Source organism: Trachinotus anak, unplaced genomic scaffold, assembly GCF_046630095.1.
Source record: "Trachinotus anak isolate AG129_WGS33_773 ecotype Australia unplaced genomic scaffold, CSIRO_AGI_Tana_v1 ptg000015l, whole genome shotgun sequence".
NCBI lineage: Eukaryota > Metazoa > Chordata > Actinopteri > Carangiformes > Carangidae > Trachinotus > Trachinotus anak.
Genome location: NW_027273866.1, coordinates 11087042 through 11102649, shown reverse-complemented (window position 1 = coordinate 11102649; position 15608 = coordinate 11087042). Strand labels below are relative to the sequence as shown.

General features: G+C 40.1%; 2 protein-coding genes across 11 annotated transcripts in view; one reads left to right on the top strand and one right to left on the bottom strand.

Annotated features, from left to right (window-relative positions):
• alms1 (ALMS1 centrosome and basal body associated protein) overlaps positions 1–6883 on the top strand; it is a 64282-nt gene extending 57399 nt beyond the window's left edge. For all 4 annotated transcript variants that reach the window (XM_071498332.1, XM_071498334.1, XM_071498335.1 and 1 more), the window contains exons 14-22: positions 1031–1186; positions 1950–2962; positions 3536–3650; positions 4226–4444; positions 4624–4886; positions 5249–5414; positions 5702–5759; positions 6243–6342; positions 6525–6883. In XM_071498332.1, coding sequence (XP_071354433.1) covers positions 1031–1186; positions 1950–2962; positions 3536–3650; positions 4226–4444; positions 4624–4886; positions 5249–5414; positions 5702–5759; positions 6243–6342; positions 6525–6569 — 2135 coding nt within the window. In that variant the 3' untranslated portion in view covers positions 6570–6883. The remainder of the gene's footprint in view (positions 1–1030; positions 1187–1949; positions 2963–3535; positions 3651–4225; positions 4445–4623; positions 4887–5248; positions 5415–5701; positions 5760–6242; positions 6343–6524) is intronic.
• Positions 6884–6935: 52 nt separating this feature from the next.
• dctn1b (dynactin 1b) overlaps positions 6936–15608 on the bottom strand; it is a 42279-nt gene continuing 33606 nt past the window's right edge. For all 7 annotated transcript variants that reach the window (XM_071498340.1, XM_071498336.1, XM_071498338.1 and 4 more), the window contains 13 exons: positions 15226–15394; positions 14677–14745; positions 14214–14426; positions 13844–14005; positions 13229–13360; positions 13018–13146; positions 12684–12826; positions 12423–12589; positions 10576–10703; positions 9970–10156; positions 9522–9595; positions 9248–9337; positions 6936–9009 (listed from right to left, as the gene is read on the bottom strand). In XM_071498340.1, coding sequence (XP_071354441.1) covers positions 8872–9009; positions 9248–9337; positions 9522–9595; positions 9970–10156; positions 10576–10703; positions 12423–12589; positions 12684–12826; positions 13018–13146; positions 13229–13360; positions 13844–14005; positions 14214–14426; positions 14677–14745; positions 15226–15394 — 1801 coding nt within the window. In that variant the 3' untranslated portion in view covers positions 6936–8871. The remainder of the gene's footprint in view (positions 9010–9247; positions 9338–9521; positions 9596–9969; positions 10157–10575; positions 10704–12422; positions 12590–12683; positions 12827–13017; positions 13147–13228; positions 13361–13843; positions 14006–14213; positions 14427–14676; positions 14746–15225; positions 15395–15608) is intronic.

The following is a 15608-nucleotide window of genomic DNA, read 5'->3' as shown; positions in this document are numbered from 1 at the left end:
ATAAATTCTGCAGATGAATTGATAATAAAAACAGCAATTAGTTGCAGCCCTTGTCTCGGCCAATACTTTTTGCTGTGAAAAAGATTCTCTCTCTCGTGTGTGTGTGTGTGTGTGTGTGTGTGTGTGTGTGTGTGTGTGTGTGTGTGTGTGTGTGTGTGTGTGTGAGCTCAGCCCTGTACTTAGGATTTATGGTGTGGACTCTCTTGTGATCATAAGTCAGCATTTCTTTGGGTTAAGGTCTGGGCTCTGACTCAAGGGTGTATTTTCAGATTGAAGTAATTCTAGTGTTTAAAGTCATTGTCTTGCTGCATGACTGAGCTTCACCTGACAAACAGCCAGCCTGACATTATCCTGTAAGATACCCTGATAACCCCCAGTGGACATCACGCTTCTTGCAGCCCTGAATCATGAACAGACTCATGAACAGAGATGTTACCTCACTGAGAATTCTGCATTGTGTCTTTGTGTCTTCATCTTAGACATATGTAGTCAGTTTTTTCCAGCTTTAAGACAGATCAATAATTCTTAATTATAATCAAGAACCAACAGGTTTTTTGTGTGCGTCATTAGTTAATGTAGATTGTGTAGTTTGCTGTTGTAACTTAGATGAAGACAAATTTATATGTATATGCAGATTATTCTAGGGTTTAGGCAAATTCAAAACTAAGGAATGTATGAGTCCAGAGAATTGAATTGTCAGTTGAATCTGTGAACTGGGAGGCTCTGCTCTAATTTCCCCTGTGCCTGTATAGGTCGCAGCTGGTCTATTGTAACGTGCACCAGGCAGCACATTAATTATTCATGTTCAGGGGCTGGTGAGACAAAGGCAGAGCTCGGGCCCAAGCAGAGAGACAGAAGAAGAGGGGGCTGTAGACTCCATGTCTTTGAACATCTTCTGTTAACCTCTAGCTGAAAATTCAAGATTTTGAGAAGTGTTGTTTATGTTATCTCAGATATGAAAGCAGTGCCGGTTTAACCTTCTCATTAGAACTCATCATGAGATAACAAACCACTATTGAATTCTGACCAGGCTCAGACGACGCTGTGCCCCCACGCTTTAGCAGTGAGGTCCTCGGGCACCAGGACCCAGTGTTGGACCGTGGAGTCACCATTCGACACACAGAGGGCATCTACAGCAAGAGGTTGAAAACGGCCACCTTCAAAATGCAAGAACCTGGACACAGAGGTATGCAGACCATACAAACTGACAGAATGACTGTGACATCAAAGGTTGGGCATTAAGGTATATTGTGTTAAATGCATGTCTGAAACAAGCAGCACTTATCCAAAATAATAAAGTCTTGTCATTGGTTAATATAAACATGTCAGTTAGGTAAAATTAAATCAGTATAATAAAAACACAGTGTTTAAAAAACACTGCTACTGTGTTTGGCTATGCAGACAAATAAAACACTTTTGGGAAGAAGCTAGAATCGCAGTGATTATTTGTAAAAGCTTTCCAATTAATCCAGTAGTTTTCATGTTGGAACACAACTTAATCAAAGGGAAACAAATAACGATAAACCTTTGTTTGCCACATGCCAAAAAAACTACCCAGTCCATTGTTTAATAAATTATCAAGTATAAAAAATAGACTCAGATATTTCAGATATAATTCTTTCATGAGAAAAGATTACAGCAAATGTCTGAAAAAGTTTGGGGAATATTTCTGAGGAGCTCAGATGAATGCTCAGCGGTGTAAAACTTGCAGAATGTTTTTTGTTACCTCTTGTGACAGTAATTATGTGAAGTTAATTAATTAAATTTGTCTCAACAATCTTATCAATTGTTTTTGATTTAGAATTGTTCAGTTGTTTTTTTTGTTTTTTTGGGCTTAATGTGTCCTTTCCTTTACACAGCTTTGTTTTGTGGTAGCTTTTGTGTGTATGCAGCAATGAATAGTAAATCTACTGTTTGAAAAGTCAGTCTGAACCTCTCTCTCGTCATAGATGCCTCTGTAACAGCAGACAAGAGTTCACAAACAAGTCGGAGCCAAACTCCAAAGCCATCTTCAGAAGTATCTGTTGCATTTACCAGAGTGCCTTTATCAAACAACCGAGAATCCTCCAAGAGAGACCAGGGGACCAGCCCACTGCAGTTTCCTCGTTATAGTCAACCAGAGCCAAGCCGTAAGAGATTCCAGCCAGTTTATGTGGAAATGGACTGTGATAATGGGAGCCATCATTTGGACCAAAGCTCTGACTGTCAAAAAGGAGGAGAGTGTGAGCAGCAGAGGAGGGACCCTGACATCCCTCACCCCAGTTCGCAGCAGAGCAACAGCAGTCTGGACCAGCTGTGGCAGAGGTTCTGTGATCGGTGGACCATTGAGGAGTCCCGTCCAACCAGAGAGGCATCGCTGGTGGAGCGACTAGAGCGCCTGTCTCGTCTTATTCATACCACGAGGGGTACCAACATGTCACAATTACAGGAGGAATATCAGGACTCTTACACCACAAAACAGAAGCTAGGAAGGAGGGGAGAAGATGCTACAAGGGAAGAAAAAAGGCAGGATGTCAAAGACGGTAAAAGGAGTTTAAGTGCTGAGGCCAGAGAAATGGAGTGGCAAGTCAGAAGAAGTAGACAGCTGGATGGTGAACCTCCCATCCCCCGTCAGGCCTGGATGCAGAGAACATCTGAACCCTCAGACAAGGACAGTCATGCCTCCCTCGACTCCAGGCTCTCCCAAAGCTCCTCCCTGAGTCAGCACCTCTGTCCTGCAGACAGAGACGAGTCAGAGACCTTGTCCACCATGTCCGGCTCCATGTCCACAGTTGACACGGCCCGCCTGATCCGAGTCTTTGGCGCCCACCGAGTCCAGCACCTGAAAACTAGCTCCAGCCTCAGCAAACTATACAACACCATCAACAAGCAGAAAGAAGGGAGGGAACAGAGGAGAGGGAGAAACAAAGAACGTCCACACATCATCACACCATCAGAGACCACCAGCACTGATGAATCCACAGTATGTTCTGTATATCTGCAGATAACTGTCTGTTTTTCTCGTTCTGAAGTAGAGATGATTTAATCACAGACGTACCTTATATTCCAAGTGAATTGAGCAGGGGTTCTTCTGGTCTTATTAGAATAAGTCTTAAAAGCTAAGACTTCGAAATAAATTGGAGAATATTATTTTCTGAATTATAGAGCCTTGAGAATCCATATATAGACCTTTTTTTTGTTTAAGATTCAATTATTCTTAATGTAAGAAAAGTGAGGATTTACCAAAATTTCTTGACTGACATGATCATCAGTCTAAAAATGTAGCCTCTGTTTTCATTTTTTTTAGCTGCTAAATCTCCCCAAAGACAAATACAACAGACACTGAAAAATTCATTCAATTTATGAGTCTGGTCTGTGTGTCCTGAATTTAAAAAAAAAAAAAAAAAAAAAAAATACAGATACACAGATCTGTATTGGTGCAGGGACCTATCAGTTGCAAGAGCGGAGAACAAACTGAAGCACGAATATAGTAGGTCAGGTAACTTACAGGTATTGAACAGCACTAAACATTTAATGTCATTGTGTTGCTCTTCAGGTTGCTGCTGATTCTACATCATCAACCACTTCCACCCTCCAGTCACATTGTGGACCCACTAAGACTCTGGCAGTGAAGAAGGCTGTTAAACTGGTCAGCAAAGGGATCCAGACAGGTCCGTCCAGCTCTGATTGATGATTACTTGTAAATGGTCTGTAGGTCACATGACTGTTGTGAATATGTATTGTGTGTAGACCTCAAATTAAAGACCTACTTTTTCAACATTGTTTCTAGCTGAAGTATCGTCTTCTATTCAAGCTAATAATGTGGTTATATTATTATTTTATTACAGTAAATTTTTTTTACTTCAGTTACAATAAATTTAAAACTTGTTGGGCTCAACATTGATGAGGTTAATTTTGTTATTATGGGTGACATTTGGCTTTATTCAGATTTTATGTGAAATTTGTTCGGTGTCAGTATTCCTCATGAACAGATTGGAAACTGACTTTTTATTTGCAAAAGGCAATGCTTTATTGCACTTTAATAGTTATCAGGTCTGTCTTGGAGAATGAGGAAAATCATGTGTTTATTTATGGCGACAGTGCACATTAATCATCAGTGAGAGTTGGTTCAGCAGCTAATTTGTACCTGAAATCCGAACCACTGACAAATGGAAAACAAATCTTACACTGAACAAAGTAAAGTTGCAATGAAAGTAAATCTTCACACTGTTGTTTCCTTTTTCAGCTGGTGACCTGGAGATTGTCAGAAACGGGACTCGACGCCACACCAGAGACGTTGGAACCACTTTCCCCTCGCCTTATGAATCCAGAGCTTCACATTCATCTTCCTCAACAAGTGTAGAGAGAGGAAGAGGAGGGCGGAGGAGCCCCTCTAAAATTCAGCCCCAGAATTCACACAAGCAGAGGAAAAGCAAGCGGAGCCCACTAAAGCCCTACCCTGAAGGTATGTAAGGTTATTATGTCTTACTACTGAGTAACTTTCTCTGTTTTTTAATCTCTATCAACCTAAATGTAAATTATTCTGTTTCACTTTTTGATGCTGCAGTTATTGTTTAATACCAGAATAAAACCAAACTGTTGTACTGATTTTTGGTTGGTGTGAATTTTCCTGGTCACCTTCAGGGGTTTCTTGGTTCATCTCTGCTGACAACCTGAGATCAGAGGCGAGGAAGGAGAACCAGCAAGAGGAGGAGGAGTCGACATGGAGGCCAAGCACCGCCTGGTTTGAACCGTACAGCAGAACACATCCGTGGAGAGAACCTCTCAGACAGAGACAAGTCCACGAAGACAGAGACAAACAGCCTTACCTCATACATCATGCAGAACCTGATCCAGATCCTAGAACCAAAATAATGTCCTCTGGTCTGGCACGCCTCTCTCTCCAGGTTGGTTTTTCTTTAAGAAATATCTCTTAAAAGGCTGTTGTTTGCAGGTATAAGAAGGGAACCACAGTGTTGTTTGTGGTGGGAAACCATATTTCAGGGTCTTACAGAGGTCTGTTTTGTACTTGTGCAAATGCTTGGAAGATATTCTTTCAAAGTATCTTGGGGGAATTTATACCTTTTTATTTGAGACATGACAGTAAAGAATTAAGGCAGATAGAGGGGGAAGGACATGCATTTTTGGTTCATGGTTGGTGCCTTTAGCCCCATGCTTGGAGAAATTAGGGAAAACATTGGATATCCAACCTAATATAGATTTTTACCACTACATATACAGTAGTTAATGCTCCTCTTCAATCCTGCAGGAGGCGCTGGAGATGCGGCGTCCAGAGTTCATCTCTCGGTCCACACAGAGGGTGAAGCGTCTGGCTTTGCAGGTGGAGGAGAGGAAGCTACAGGCCGACTTCACCAGAGAGAGAGATGGGCTCTTCATCCAGCACGGAGGACTAGGGAGGCTGCCGAAGCCTGCAGGTACTCAACAACAGACACTAAGAGAGGAAGTGCTGCTCATGAAGTTGATACTTAAACATTACATTGGATTTGCTGGATGTTGGTGCTGAAAGTGTCACAACAGAATCACAAATGTCTGTAGTTTTAATGAGCCCCTTAATTATAGTTGGTGTTGGTCTGTGCACAGCCATCACATCTTCCTTTTATGTAGTTTCTGGAAAGAATTGTGAAGGCTTTTACAAACTGTCCCATTTTATTAAAATTTATAGTAATAACTGGACTAATTGGTTTGGTACCTTTCCATTAAGGCACTGCTCTGCTCAGGAGAGCTGTTCCCAGGAAAGAGATGATCCAGAGGTCCAAACAGTAAGTTTTTTTTAATTCCTGTTCTGCATATAACTTAGAGGAAATAATTTGAAAGGAATTTAATGATGATTCTAATGACTTTTAAATCCAAACCACAGCCATAAATTATCTCATTATCAGTTTTACCTCATTAATATGCAAAGTAGTAATGAGTAAAGTTGCTCCACAATCTAATCAGATCATCTGCTCCATATGGAGTATCTGTGGTTTAGGTATGTTTTAAAAATGTGATTTTCTTAATCAGACTCGCTTCAGCAGCTTTGATATTCTGCCTTTAAATTATTTAAAAGCAAGTTATGTGACATCTTTTCACATTTACCGTGACTGTACAGTGTTAAGTGTGTGGCACAGGTGTAGCTACAGATGAATTGCATTAAATGCTGAGGTGTTTTTTGTTTTTTTTTCTTTTCATGCAGATGCTACAGAAAGATCTCAGATCTCATAAAACACCAAAGTTTGTGTCTAAACATGTTTCTCCTGCAGGATCTATGAGAATCTGCCGGAGGTGCAGAGGAGGAGAGAGGAGGAAAGAAGGAGAGCAGAGTACAGATCTTACCGGCTCAACGCCCAACTCTACAACAAGGTACAACAAACACCTACAACACTCCTCATCCAACATTAATCTGACGGTGTAGAGAGATTTATTTTAAGTATGGAAGAGAAGCTCTAACTAAAAGTTTTAATTTAACTTTTTAAACAAATCAATCATTCATTCATACTGTGACCAAAAGTGATGAACGTACGTTTTTTATTTTAATTTTTCAGAGAATCACCAACCATGTCCTGGGCAGACGAACAGCATGGCAGTGATCAAACCGATCAGTAAAACTTTTTACTGTTAATTAATTAATTAATTATTAGTGACGTGAAAACAATTATTACATTTTTAAGAACAAAACTACCTAATTTAACTAAAAATGTGCTTTTATTTATTAGTGACCAAATTTTTTTATAGTTGGTATTTTAAAGATTATGTTGAAAAGTAGTAGTCTACTCTTTAAACAGTAGCATCACTGATATGTTTGACATTTCACTTACAGACCAGTGTGTTTTAGCTGGTTTAACTAAAGAATGTATTTTTAATTTAATGTGAAAATAAACCAGGTTTCTGCCGATTCTTTCAACATTTTTGCTAAATTATTTGTTTAAATTCAAGACAGAAGGTTGACAAAGACACACTGGCTTAAATGTCTTTATTGATCAGTTTTCGGTTGTGCAAGAGCAGGAAGCCACACGAGGAAAAGGTAAGACAAGTTAGCTGCAGATTCAGTACGTCAGCTGCTCACTGAGAGCACAGATAAACACAATGAATAAATAAATGTCTGCATTTTTCCCTCTTCAACTACAGTCATGTAGATGCACTATGCCCATTAATTAACTACAAAATAAAACTTCAAGTTAGGACAGTACTGTGTAAACATAAATTGTCTAACAAATTATTAAATAAAACAATTAGCATGGATTGATAAACTAAAAGCCTAAAATCAGCAATGGCAAACGTGGTGAAGAGAAACAAAGATTCTTTGGCAAAGATGTAGTTTTGCTTTAAACGAGGTTTGGTTGAAACAAATGAGAAATAAGGCAGGTGACCGCTCTTTACCACAAGGCTCTCTGCAGGTTTAAGGCTCGGACAAAGTTAAAGTCTGAAACGGCAACAGGAAACTCAGCAGAACACAGTTAATACAGTCGTTTGGATTTTTGTAATTCAGTACCTTTACCAATACAACCGGTGTGTCTTTATACCAAGCATGTAAAAGTAGACAGTGACAACTTACACCACATGTTTAATAAATACTAAATAATTTAAACCAATATAATGCTTCATCTGACTAAAGTGCAGTCAAGCTGTTTTTAAATAAACATGATAAATCTGCAAAAGAATTTCAGTCGCATTTTACACAGTAAATTCCCTCCAGATTAATCAGCTTGTCTTGTTCTGTGCAGTCCACAGGGTTTTTAATGAAACCACAGAGGAAAATCTAGAAATCCTGAACACATTCTAGTTTGCTTGAATGTGACTTCGTTGCTGAAATGTTTTTGGCATCAGCAAAACATTTGTGCGGGAATAAAGTTAAATCCAAGTGAAGCTTATGTGCAGGACTTTGTTCTCCACTGTGGTTTCTGTTAATGAAAACCTGTAAAATATGCAAAAAGTCTCCTTGATCGAATCACAGTAAAATGCCCACAGCTTTAAATGGACAATTCTATTCTTTCTGAATCATTTTTTTTTTTTTTTTATAATCTCTCTTTCCCTTTCAGTCAAGTTATAAAAATGGAGTACACAACAGTGACACCTGATTAAGATTTACAACAAACAATCATGATCCTTGGTATCCTGTGTAGCATTAACAGTAGCGCCAACAATTTAACACAGAAAAGTGAAGCGACATCCAGTGTTTCAGCCTGCAGGTTCCACACCAGAGCCAAAAACCAGGCTGATAAATACTCAACAGCAACAAGAACGACTCTGGGCAGCATGCAGCAGTGCAGTTACAGGTATCTACTTCCTTTTCTGGCCATAAAACAGCAATCAGACTTTTTAAGTTATGAGGGGGCATGATCTCCTCATACAGTCGATAATTTAGAGTATACAGGGCTGTAGTCAAGAGCACAGCAGTGCAAAACAAGTCACTACGAAAACTTCAGTTTGATTTGAGATCAATAACAAACTCTTTACAGTTGCAATTAAAGTCACTCTGTCTGTTTCAAATATTTGATAGTGGCATGACTAACTACACTATTTGTCTAGTTTGTCTAGTCCACAGATTGGACATCTTGCTTGAAAAATGACTGGCCTGATGAATTTGATTGCAATTAACTCCTCATCCAAAATGGTTGAGACCAAGACGAGGCAGTGTCAAGAAAGGCTCAAGACCAAGATGTCCTAGATATCCACAATCCAGAGTGAGACTGGTGTGAGACTACAGCCCTGACTGTTACTAATGTGCATTTTAAAGAGGAGGAAGATAATTTCCTGCAGCTTGAAATCTCACCACTAGTGACTTTGAATACCTCCTGGTTTGACTTGTTCTGGCTCTGGAGTGGAGACAAAGCTGATGATGGGGGTGGTGATGTGTTGGTGCAGCAGGCAGGATTGCAGGGCAGGTGGAGGTTAGGTCTGCAGCAAACTGTGAACTCTCTGCAGCTGACACTGTGACAGGACGAGGCGGTGGACCTGCTCCTGACCGCGGGGACACGGCACCATGACCCGACCCACCAGCACTGTGTCGCCCTGCTTCTCCTCCTTCACCTTCACACAGAAAAACATAAATAACACACAATATTACATCTGCAGACTTAAACTAATGTGTGAAGTGTGAGTATAAGATAAGGCTTTTTTTTTTTTTTTTTTTTTAACGGGCTTCAAAATGTTGCACAACTCAAACTAAACCTCAACTTAAAAATTTTCATATCCCCTAAAAATCCAAACTCCCAGGAAAGAGTCAAGAGGTGAGCAGGTATGAATGAGAGCATGTCTTCTTCTGTACCTTTACAAACGATGTTGAAGGGAACGTGGCGAAGTCGGACGAGACTCGAGCTCCGGGCTGCTGGTTGACAACGTGCTCTGCTACTTCGTCCTGAACAAAAAGGGAACACAAAGGAAATATGGAGAAGGACATTTCTGTTATTACTGACTCCTGTAAGGTGAGTAGTTCAGGTCATAGCAGTGTGTGCTGCTGCAGTGTTTTGTAGATATTTGGTTTATTCCAGTGTGTTTTTAAATCCTTGTTACATTTGAATGACTGAATGTTTTGTCTGTACCTTCAGTCTGTCCAGTGTGTCCCTCAGGGATTGTAGTCTAGCTGTTTGTTCCAGCAGCTGAGCACCAGGTGTCACTGCAGGACAAAAAAACAGTAGCTAACAGTTATTCATAAATACACGTATTTGACCTGCTCCGTGTCCACCACTTAATAGCTTAGTGTCATAATTCTACTTTTCCTAAAGCGCTGTTAAGAAGGGATTAACAATCTCACTAAATTGTGAATGCAGCTAATTAACAAACATTAAAATGCTCTTAGCCAATAACACATTACAACATGTATTGTTCCTTTAATGATTCAAACAAAAAGGCTTAAATATAAGGTAATATTTATAGGTGAAAGAAAAGGAGATCGACAGAGAAAAAAACCCCCATGAGTTCTAAAAGATAAAACAATGAAAGACGACCTCACATAAAATAAGTTAAAGATCTCATCCTTCCAGATCGTACCTGGAGATTTCCCGGTGATGTCCACCACCTTGGTGTTGGCACTCATCTGCAGCAGAGTCTCCAGGAGCTGGTCAGTCTTACGGTAGAGGGCGGTAGACAGCACTTCAGGACGTCCCCCATCTCTGGAGGGAAGTTTGGTCACATGGAGAGGAGGCAGAGAGGCGAGCTGAGCGCGCATCTTCTCAGCCTGAGAGGGAAAAACGTTACTGCAGCCACATTCGATACTTAAACATACAACAGCATCAATATGCAACAGGTAACATTAGTCAATGTGACAATGTGACAATACTCATGTTGGTGGACAATTTCCTTTCCTCAGTTCCTCCTTTTCTAAGGTTAAAACTGTTTTTGACTAATAAAGGTTATTATATTTATAGCTCAGTGGTGGAAAGATAAATCCAGACTACATTCAATTTCATGTAAATTTTAGAGTCAAGGATATAAATATTAAATTGATTCAAGTGAATAACAGTGTCACAACAGTCGCTGTCCACTTTCTTTTTTTTTTTTTTTTTTTAAATTGTCTTTAAGGTGTCATGAATTACAGAAGAGTGACTTGTTTGTCCAGTGAGTCTGATGTGGAGATGATGTAGAGATGGTTCGTACCTTCAGCCTGTTGTTCTCGTTCTTCAGGTGTTTGATGCACAGTCTCTGAGCTTCAATCTGCTGAGTCAGCAGAGGAGAGTCGATCACCTGGACGCCTGAACCTGAGCCGACGCCGGACATCATGTTCGCTGTGGACGACAACAGGTGCATGTTATAAACACCTGACTGAACCCAAACCTTCATTTAGTGTAGGCTGAATATTTACATGCAGGAAACACTCCAGCTACACACAGCTTCACTCTGAACAGTTTGCTGCCTTTACAGTCTCAATTTAAATGAAAACATCACCCAGCTTCTAATGTCCAAACAACTATCACATTACATTTTAAGTTTTTTTTTTTTTTTAAATCATGTATACTTCTGATGATGGAATATTTCCATTTTATGCTCCTCTACATTTCAGAGGGAAATATTTCACTTTTTATTCCACTACATTTATCTCACAGCTTCAGTAACTGGAGACTTTATGAATTAAGATTTTACATACAAACACATGATGAGCTCTTAACTAAGATTCACTGTTAAATTATCCAGGAGACTAAAGCTGTGGAAAATTAACCTCATTAAAATCAGTAACAATAATCAATATTTTATAATACAACACTGACATGAGTCATGAGTACTTTTACTCTTTATACGTTACTGTAAACAACATTTTGCTGTACTTCTGAAGTATTTTAAGATCTTGAATGCAGGACTGTTACTTGAAGTATTTTTACTTTTTGTCCCTTTCACTTCAACTGCTTTTGTAATAGTTCAGAGGTTATTGAACCATCATTGTTTTTTTCTTTTTCTCTAGAGTAATTATCAGTTATTACAGCCAACACATTTTTGATAAAACAGAATGAATCACAAAGAAAACAGTGTTTAATGGAACAATTTGATATTGTTGTGTAACTGTGACTTAAACTTGTGCCATAATTATTTATTATTATCAAGTTTTTTTCAGTATTTCCCAGCAGTGAATAACAATAATTCTTAATGTTATAATTAATTAAATTAAGGCGACCTGGACCAGAGAATAGATGAGGTCATTAACAAAGAAACCCTGCGTCTGAGCAAAGAACCAGGGGAACGAAACATGGAAACTAAATTCAGGCCTCTTCCAGACCCTGAATAAAACATGCATGTAGTGTTTAACTGCAGTCGAATCATGCACAGTGAAAACATCAGATTTTCAAGGTTAGTCCTTTCTCAGATGAATGAGCATGCAGGATAAATGTCGCGACAGGCAGGTAGATACCTTTTTGTTCCTCTGCACAAGGTGAAGAGAGATTAAAATGAAAAGTCAAAGAGTAAAGACAGAGAGGATGTTACTGGTTGCTGGGGTCAAAAGCAGGAATTAAACAGCAGTTAGAGTTAAAATCATGATGAGTATCAGACTTGGTGTCTAAAAACACTTCTGATTGGTTTCCACGTAGGAGGATTTAAGAATTTATTTCAAATACTTGTTTAACCACCACTTAAGAACAGATATGAGGCAGACTGATGAAACTGTTACTGTGGTTAACTGCTCAAACTATGATTAGTTTCCTCATCGATTAATCTGCCTATTAGTATTTTCTTAATCATTTGTTTAGTCTGTGAAAAACAATGAACAATTCAAGCAGCCCAAGGTGACACTGAAATTATTTGATGTCTGTCCATCCTTCAAAACCCAGATGTTTCAAACTCTCAGATGAGAGAAAGACGAGCAGCAAATTTTTAATTTGAGAAGCTACAACCAGAAAATATTTAAGTGACTAAAATGATGAATCGATTACAAAATAATTGCAGATTAATTATCCTTCTATCGATTAATCGCTTCTGTCTGTACTGTATAGTCACGTAGCTTTCCTTCCACTCACCTCCTGTCATTCCTGTGACGATGGAAGCGATTCCTGACGGGCCGGTTCCTCTCAGCCCGTCGATGGTCATCTTTGATTGGCTGTTGATTCGCTGCTTCAGCTCGGCCTTCTCTGACTCCAGCTGGTCGATGTCGGCCTGCAGAGCGTCCATCGTCTCCTCAAACTCCCTGCAGAGACAAGAACAACATCACACAGCTGCAGGCTTCTGTTCCAGCTCACCACTTCACACCTGGATGTTCAGTCTGAGGCTGTCGCTCTCACTTCTCTTTCTTCTTCAGCAGAGTCTGGGCCTCGTCCAATCGAGTCTGAATCTTCTCAACACGTTCGTCTGCATCTTTGGACGAACTGTCGAGTTTCTTCTCCAGCAGACTGAGACGGACATTCGCCTCGCTCAGCTCCTCTCCCTGAAGACACAAACACAGGTTCCATGATATAAACATTTTGTTTATTTATCACTGTTGCTTAATCTACCAATCAATCCCTAGAATGACTGATCGATCGTTCGGACCATTAGATACCATCACTAATTAGGAATTGCTGGAATGTAATTGCGATCCTGTCCTGTTAATGTTTTTGCTCCCTCTAGTTTCTCTACCTTGATCTTGAGAGACTTCTTCAGCTCTTTGATGACAGTCTCTCTGTCCTCCAGCTTCATGCCGAGACCTTCTGCATCTGTGATTTCTGCACGAAGAGCTGCCGCTCGCACATCCACTGGTGGAGGATTCTACGAGATGATAAAGAGTTTAACGTCACAATACAATCCTGCTTCAATAAACCTACACAGATCAGACTTCTCAATCTGTTACCTTGTGTTGCGGCTTCTCTGAGTCATACTCTCCCTCCTGCATAGCGGTTGCCATCTTATTCATGGTTGCGATGACGATGCCACAGGACTGACGCAGATACTCGTAGGGGTTGGTGCCCTGAGAGCCATAGATCTGAAAAATAATAGTGTGGGTGCAAATACGCAGAGATTTCAAATCATTTGTGTTGGCTTCATATGGTATTTAAGATCTGCATCTGTTGTAATAAATACATATATATCATTTTTATGGACTTAGACTTTAGTTAATGATTTTGTTACTGGCAACATGACTTTTTATCCAAACTGTTTTCACCCTCTCATCACATAAAGATCTCTCTCTGTTCACAGAATTTAACAGATGTTCAAAGGCATGTTAAAGATATCCCATCATTCCTAATGAGGATAGGAAAACAAAACTGTATCACTAACAGACATTAAATGCTTCATTGAACTGAAACTGCACTTTTCTGATGCTTGGTAACCTCCTGTAGAATTTAAATATAATAAAATAGAATAAATGAATATTAACATACTGTTCTTCTAGTCATGGATCTATTCTTTTGTTCTTTGTACTGTTTCCGCCGTTCAAAGCAAACCCAGGTTTTACTGTATGTACCTGTTCTCCTGCCTTGAACACCACATCCTCCAGTTTGATGGCCGACAGCCCCTCCTGTTCACCGAGAGGCGACATCATCTGAGCTCCGGCTGCTGCCACTTCCTGCAGCACCGCCACCACCCAGGTCAGGTGTTTCCTGCAGTCTGACAGCGTGTCCGACACCTGCGGGACAAAGGTCAAAAATCAGTGTGGAGCACGTTCTCAGCTGGTAAAAGACAAAACTGAAAAGCTTTACAACCATTATTTACAGATAATCCTCCGCTAATATAATACACTGATTGAAATCCAGCACTTGAAACTTTGACTTGAGAGAAATGAAACAATGCACAACAAATAAATTCAGTTATGTGGGTTTGGTTGCCACGGTTACCTGTTGGCCAAAGTTGAGTGCCGTGGGGATGCCAGGTGCGTCAGTTCCCGGCATCCTGCGGCGGATCTTCTTGCAGAACTGTCGGATGTCGCTGCAGGACGTCTCCAGGTCTTTGAGCAGCACAGCGAGGTCGGCCTTCTCCTGACCCGCGTGCAGGAACGCCCGCAGACGGCCGACCTCCACAGCCATGCAGTCCAAGGCACTTTGGGTAAACTGCAAGTGAACACAACACGTGGAGAGAAAACATCTCTGTTTAAGCAGCTTCTTAACCTATTAACATACAAGCTGATTGGAGAAAAAGCAACATCCAAACACTACAGGTAAGAGGACAACAGATTAACTTTACACATGTCCTCAGAAATGAAGAAGCAGAAAGAAGCAAATTTACAACAATATATCAAAAGGTATGAGTTGGTTTAAGATTTTTTTAGTAGATGAGGAGGGATGTGATGTTGGGACTCACTCTGATGTGATCAGCGAGCTGCATGGTGCAGTCCTCATTCTGATCTGCCAGATGGATACTGTACAGGTGCTGCAAAAGGTAAAATGTCATGAAACAAGCAGTTACTCTAAAAGATAGTTTATATGTTATAGTTTGTGTCCATAGTTCCTGCATTTAATACAACTGAATAATGTACAGTACTCTGTAAAAGATTTGGACACTTTAGAAGATGTTTACATTCATATCCATCACAGAGGCGATTGGTGTCTGACTGGTCCCACATTCATTCTGTATCATCATAACGACCCCAAACACAGCCGGAGTCACAAAGAACTGTGTTCTATCTTTTCAATATTTCGACTGTTTAAGACACTTTGCCTCTTTGTTTCATCGCTTACACAATTTATGTAAAAAACAAACAATAAATACATCAAAACAAGGATTTGAATATAAAACAGATACCTCTTTTAATGTAAAACAGCTGCTACATGGATTAAACTGTAACAATCATCAGAGTCTACACTGTGTGTGTGTGTGTGTGTGTGTGTGTGTGTGTGTGTGTGTGTGTACCTGATAGTATTTAATGGCCTTGGTGAGCGGCTCCACGTTGACGGTCTCGTCCAGCTGGTCTTTGTGCAGCAGGTCGATGAGGAAATCCAGCGACCGCTCATGAACGCTCATCTCTGGGTACAGAGAGCCGATCTTCTTATACACATCCACACTGCACTGAGCCAGAGCCCTGACACACACACACACACACACACACACACACACACCAATGAGACTAGTCTGAGTTATGAGTCACACAAAAAGCCACCATGAAGGAGAGTTTCTCAGTTCCACTGCTTCCTCAGGATATTATGAACAACAGAAACACAGCTGTTTTACACTCGGAGAACATTTACATTTGCAACTTTTCATAAAGCAGATGCACAAATGTTAGCAAACATAAA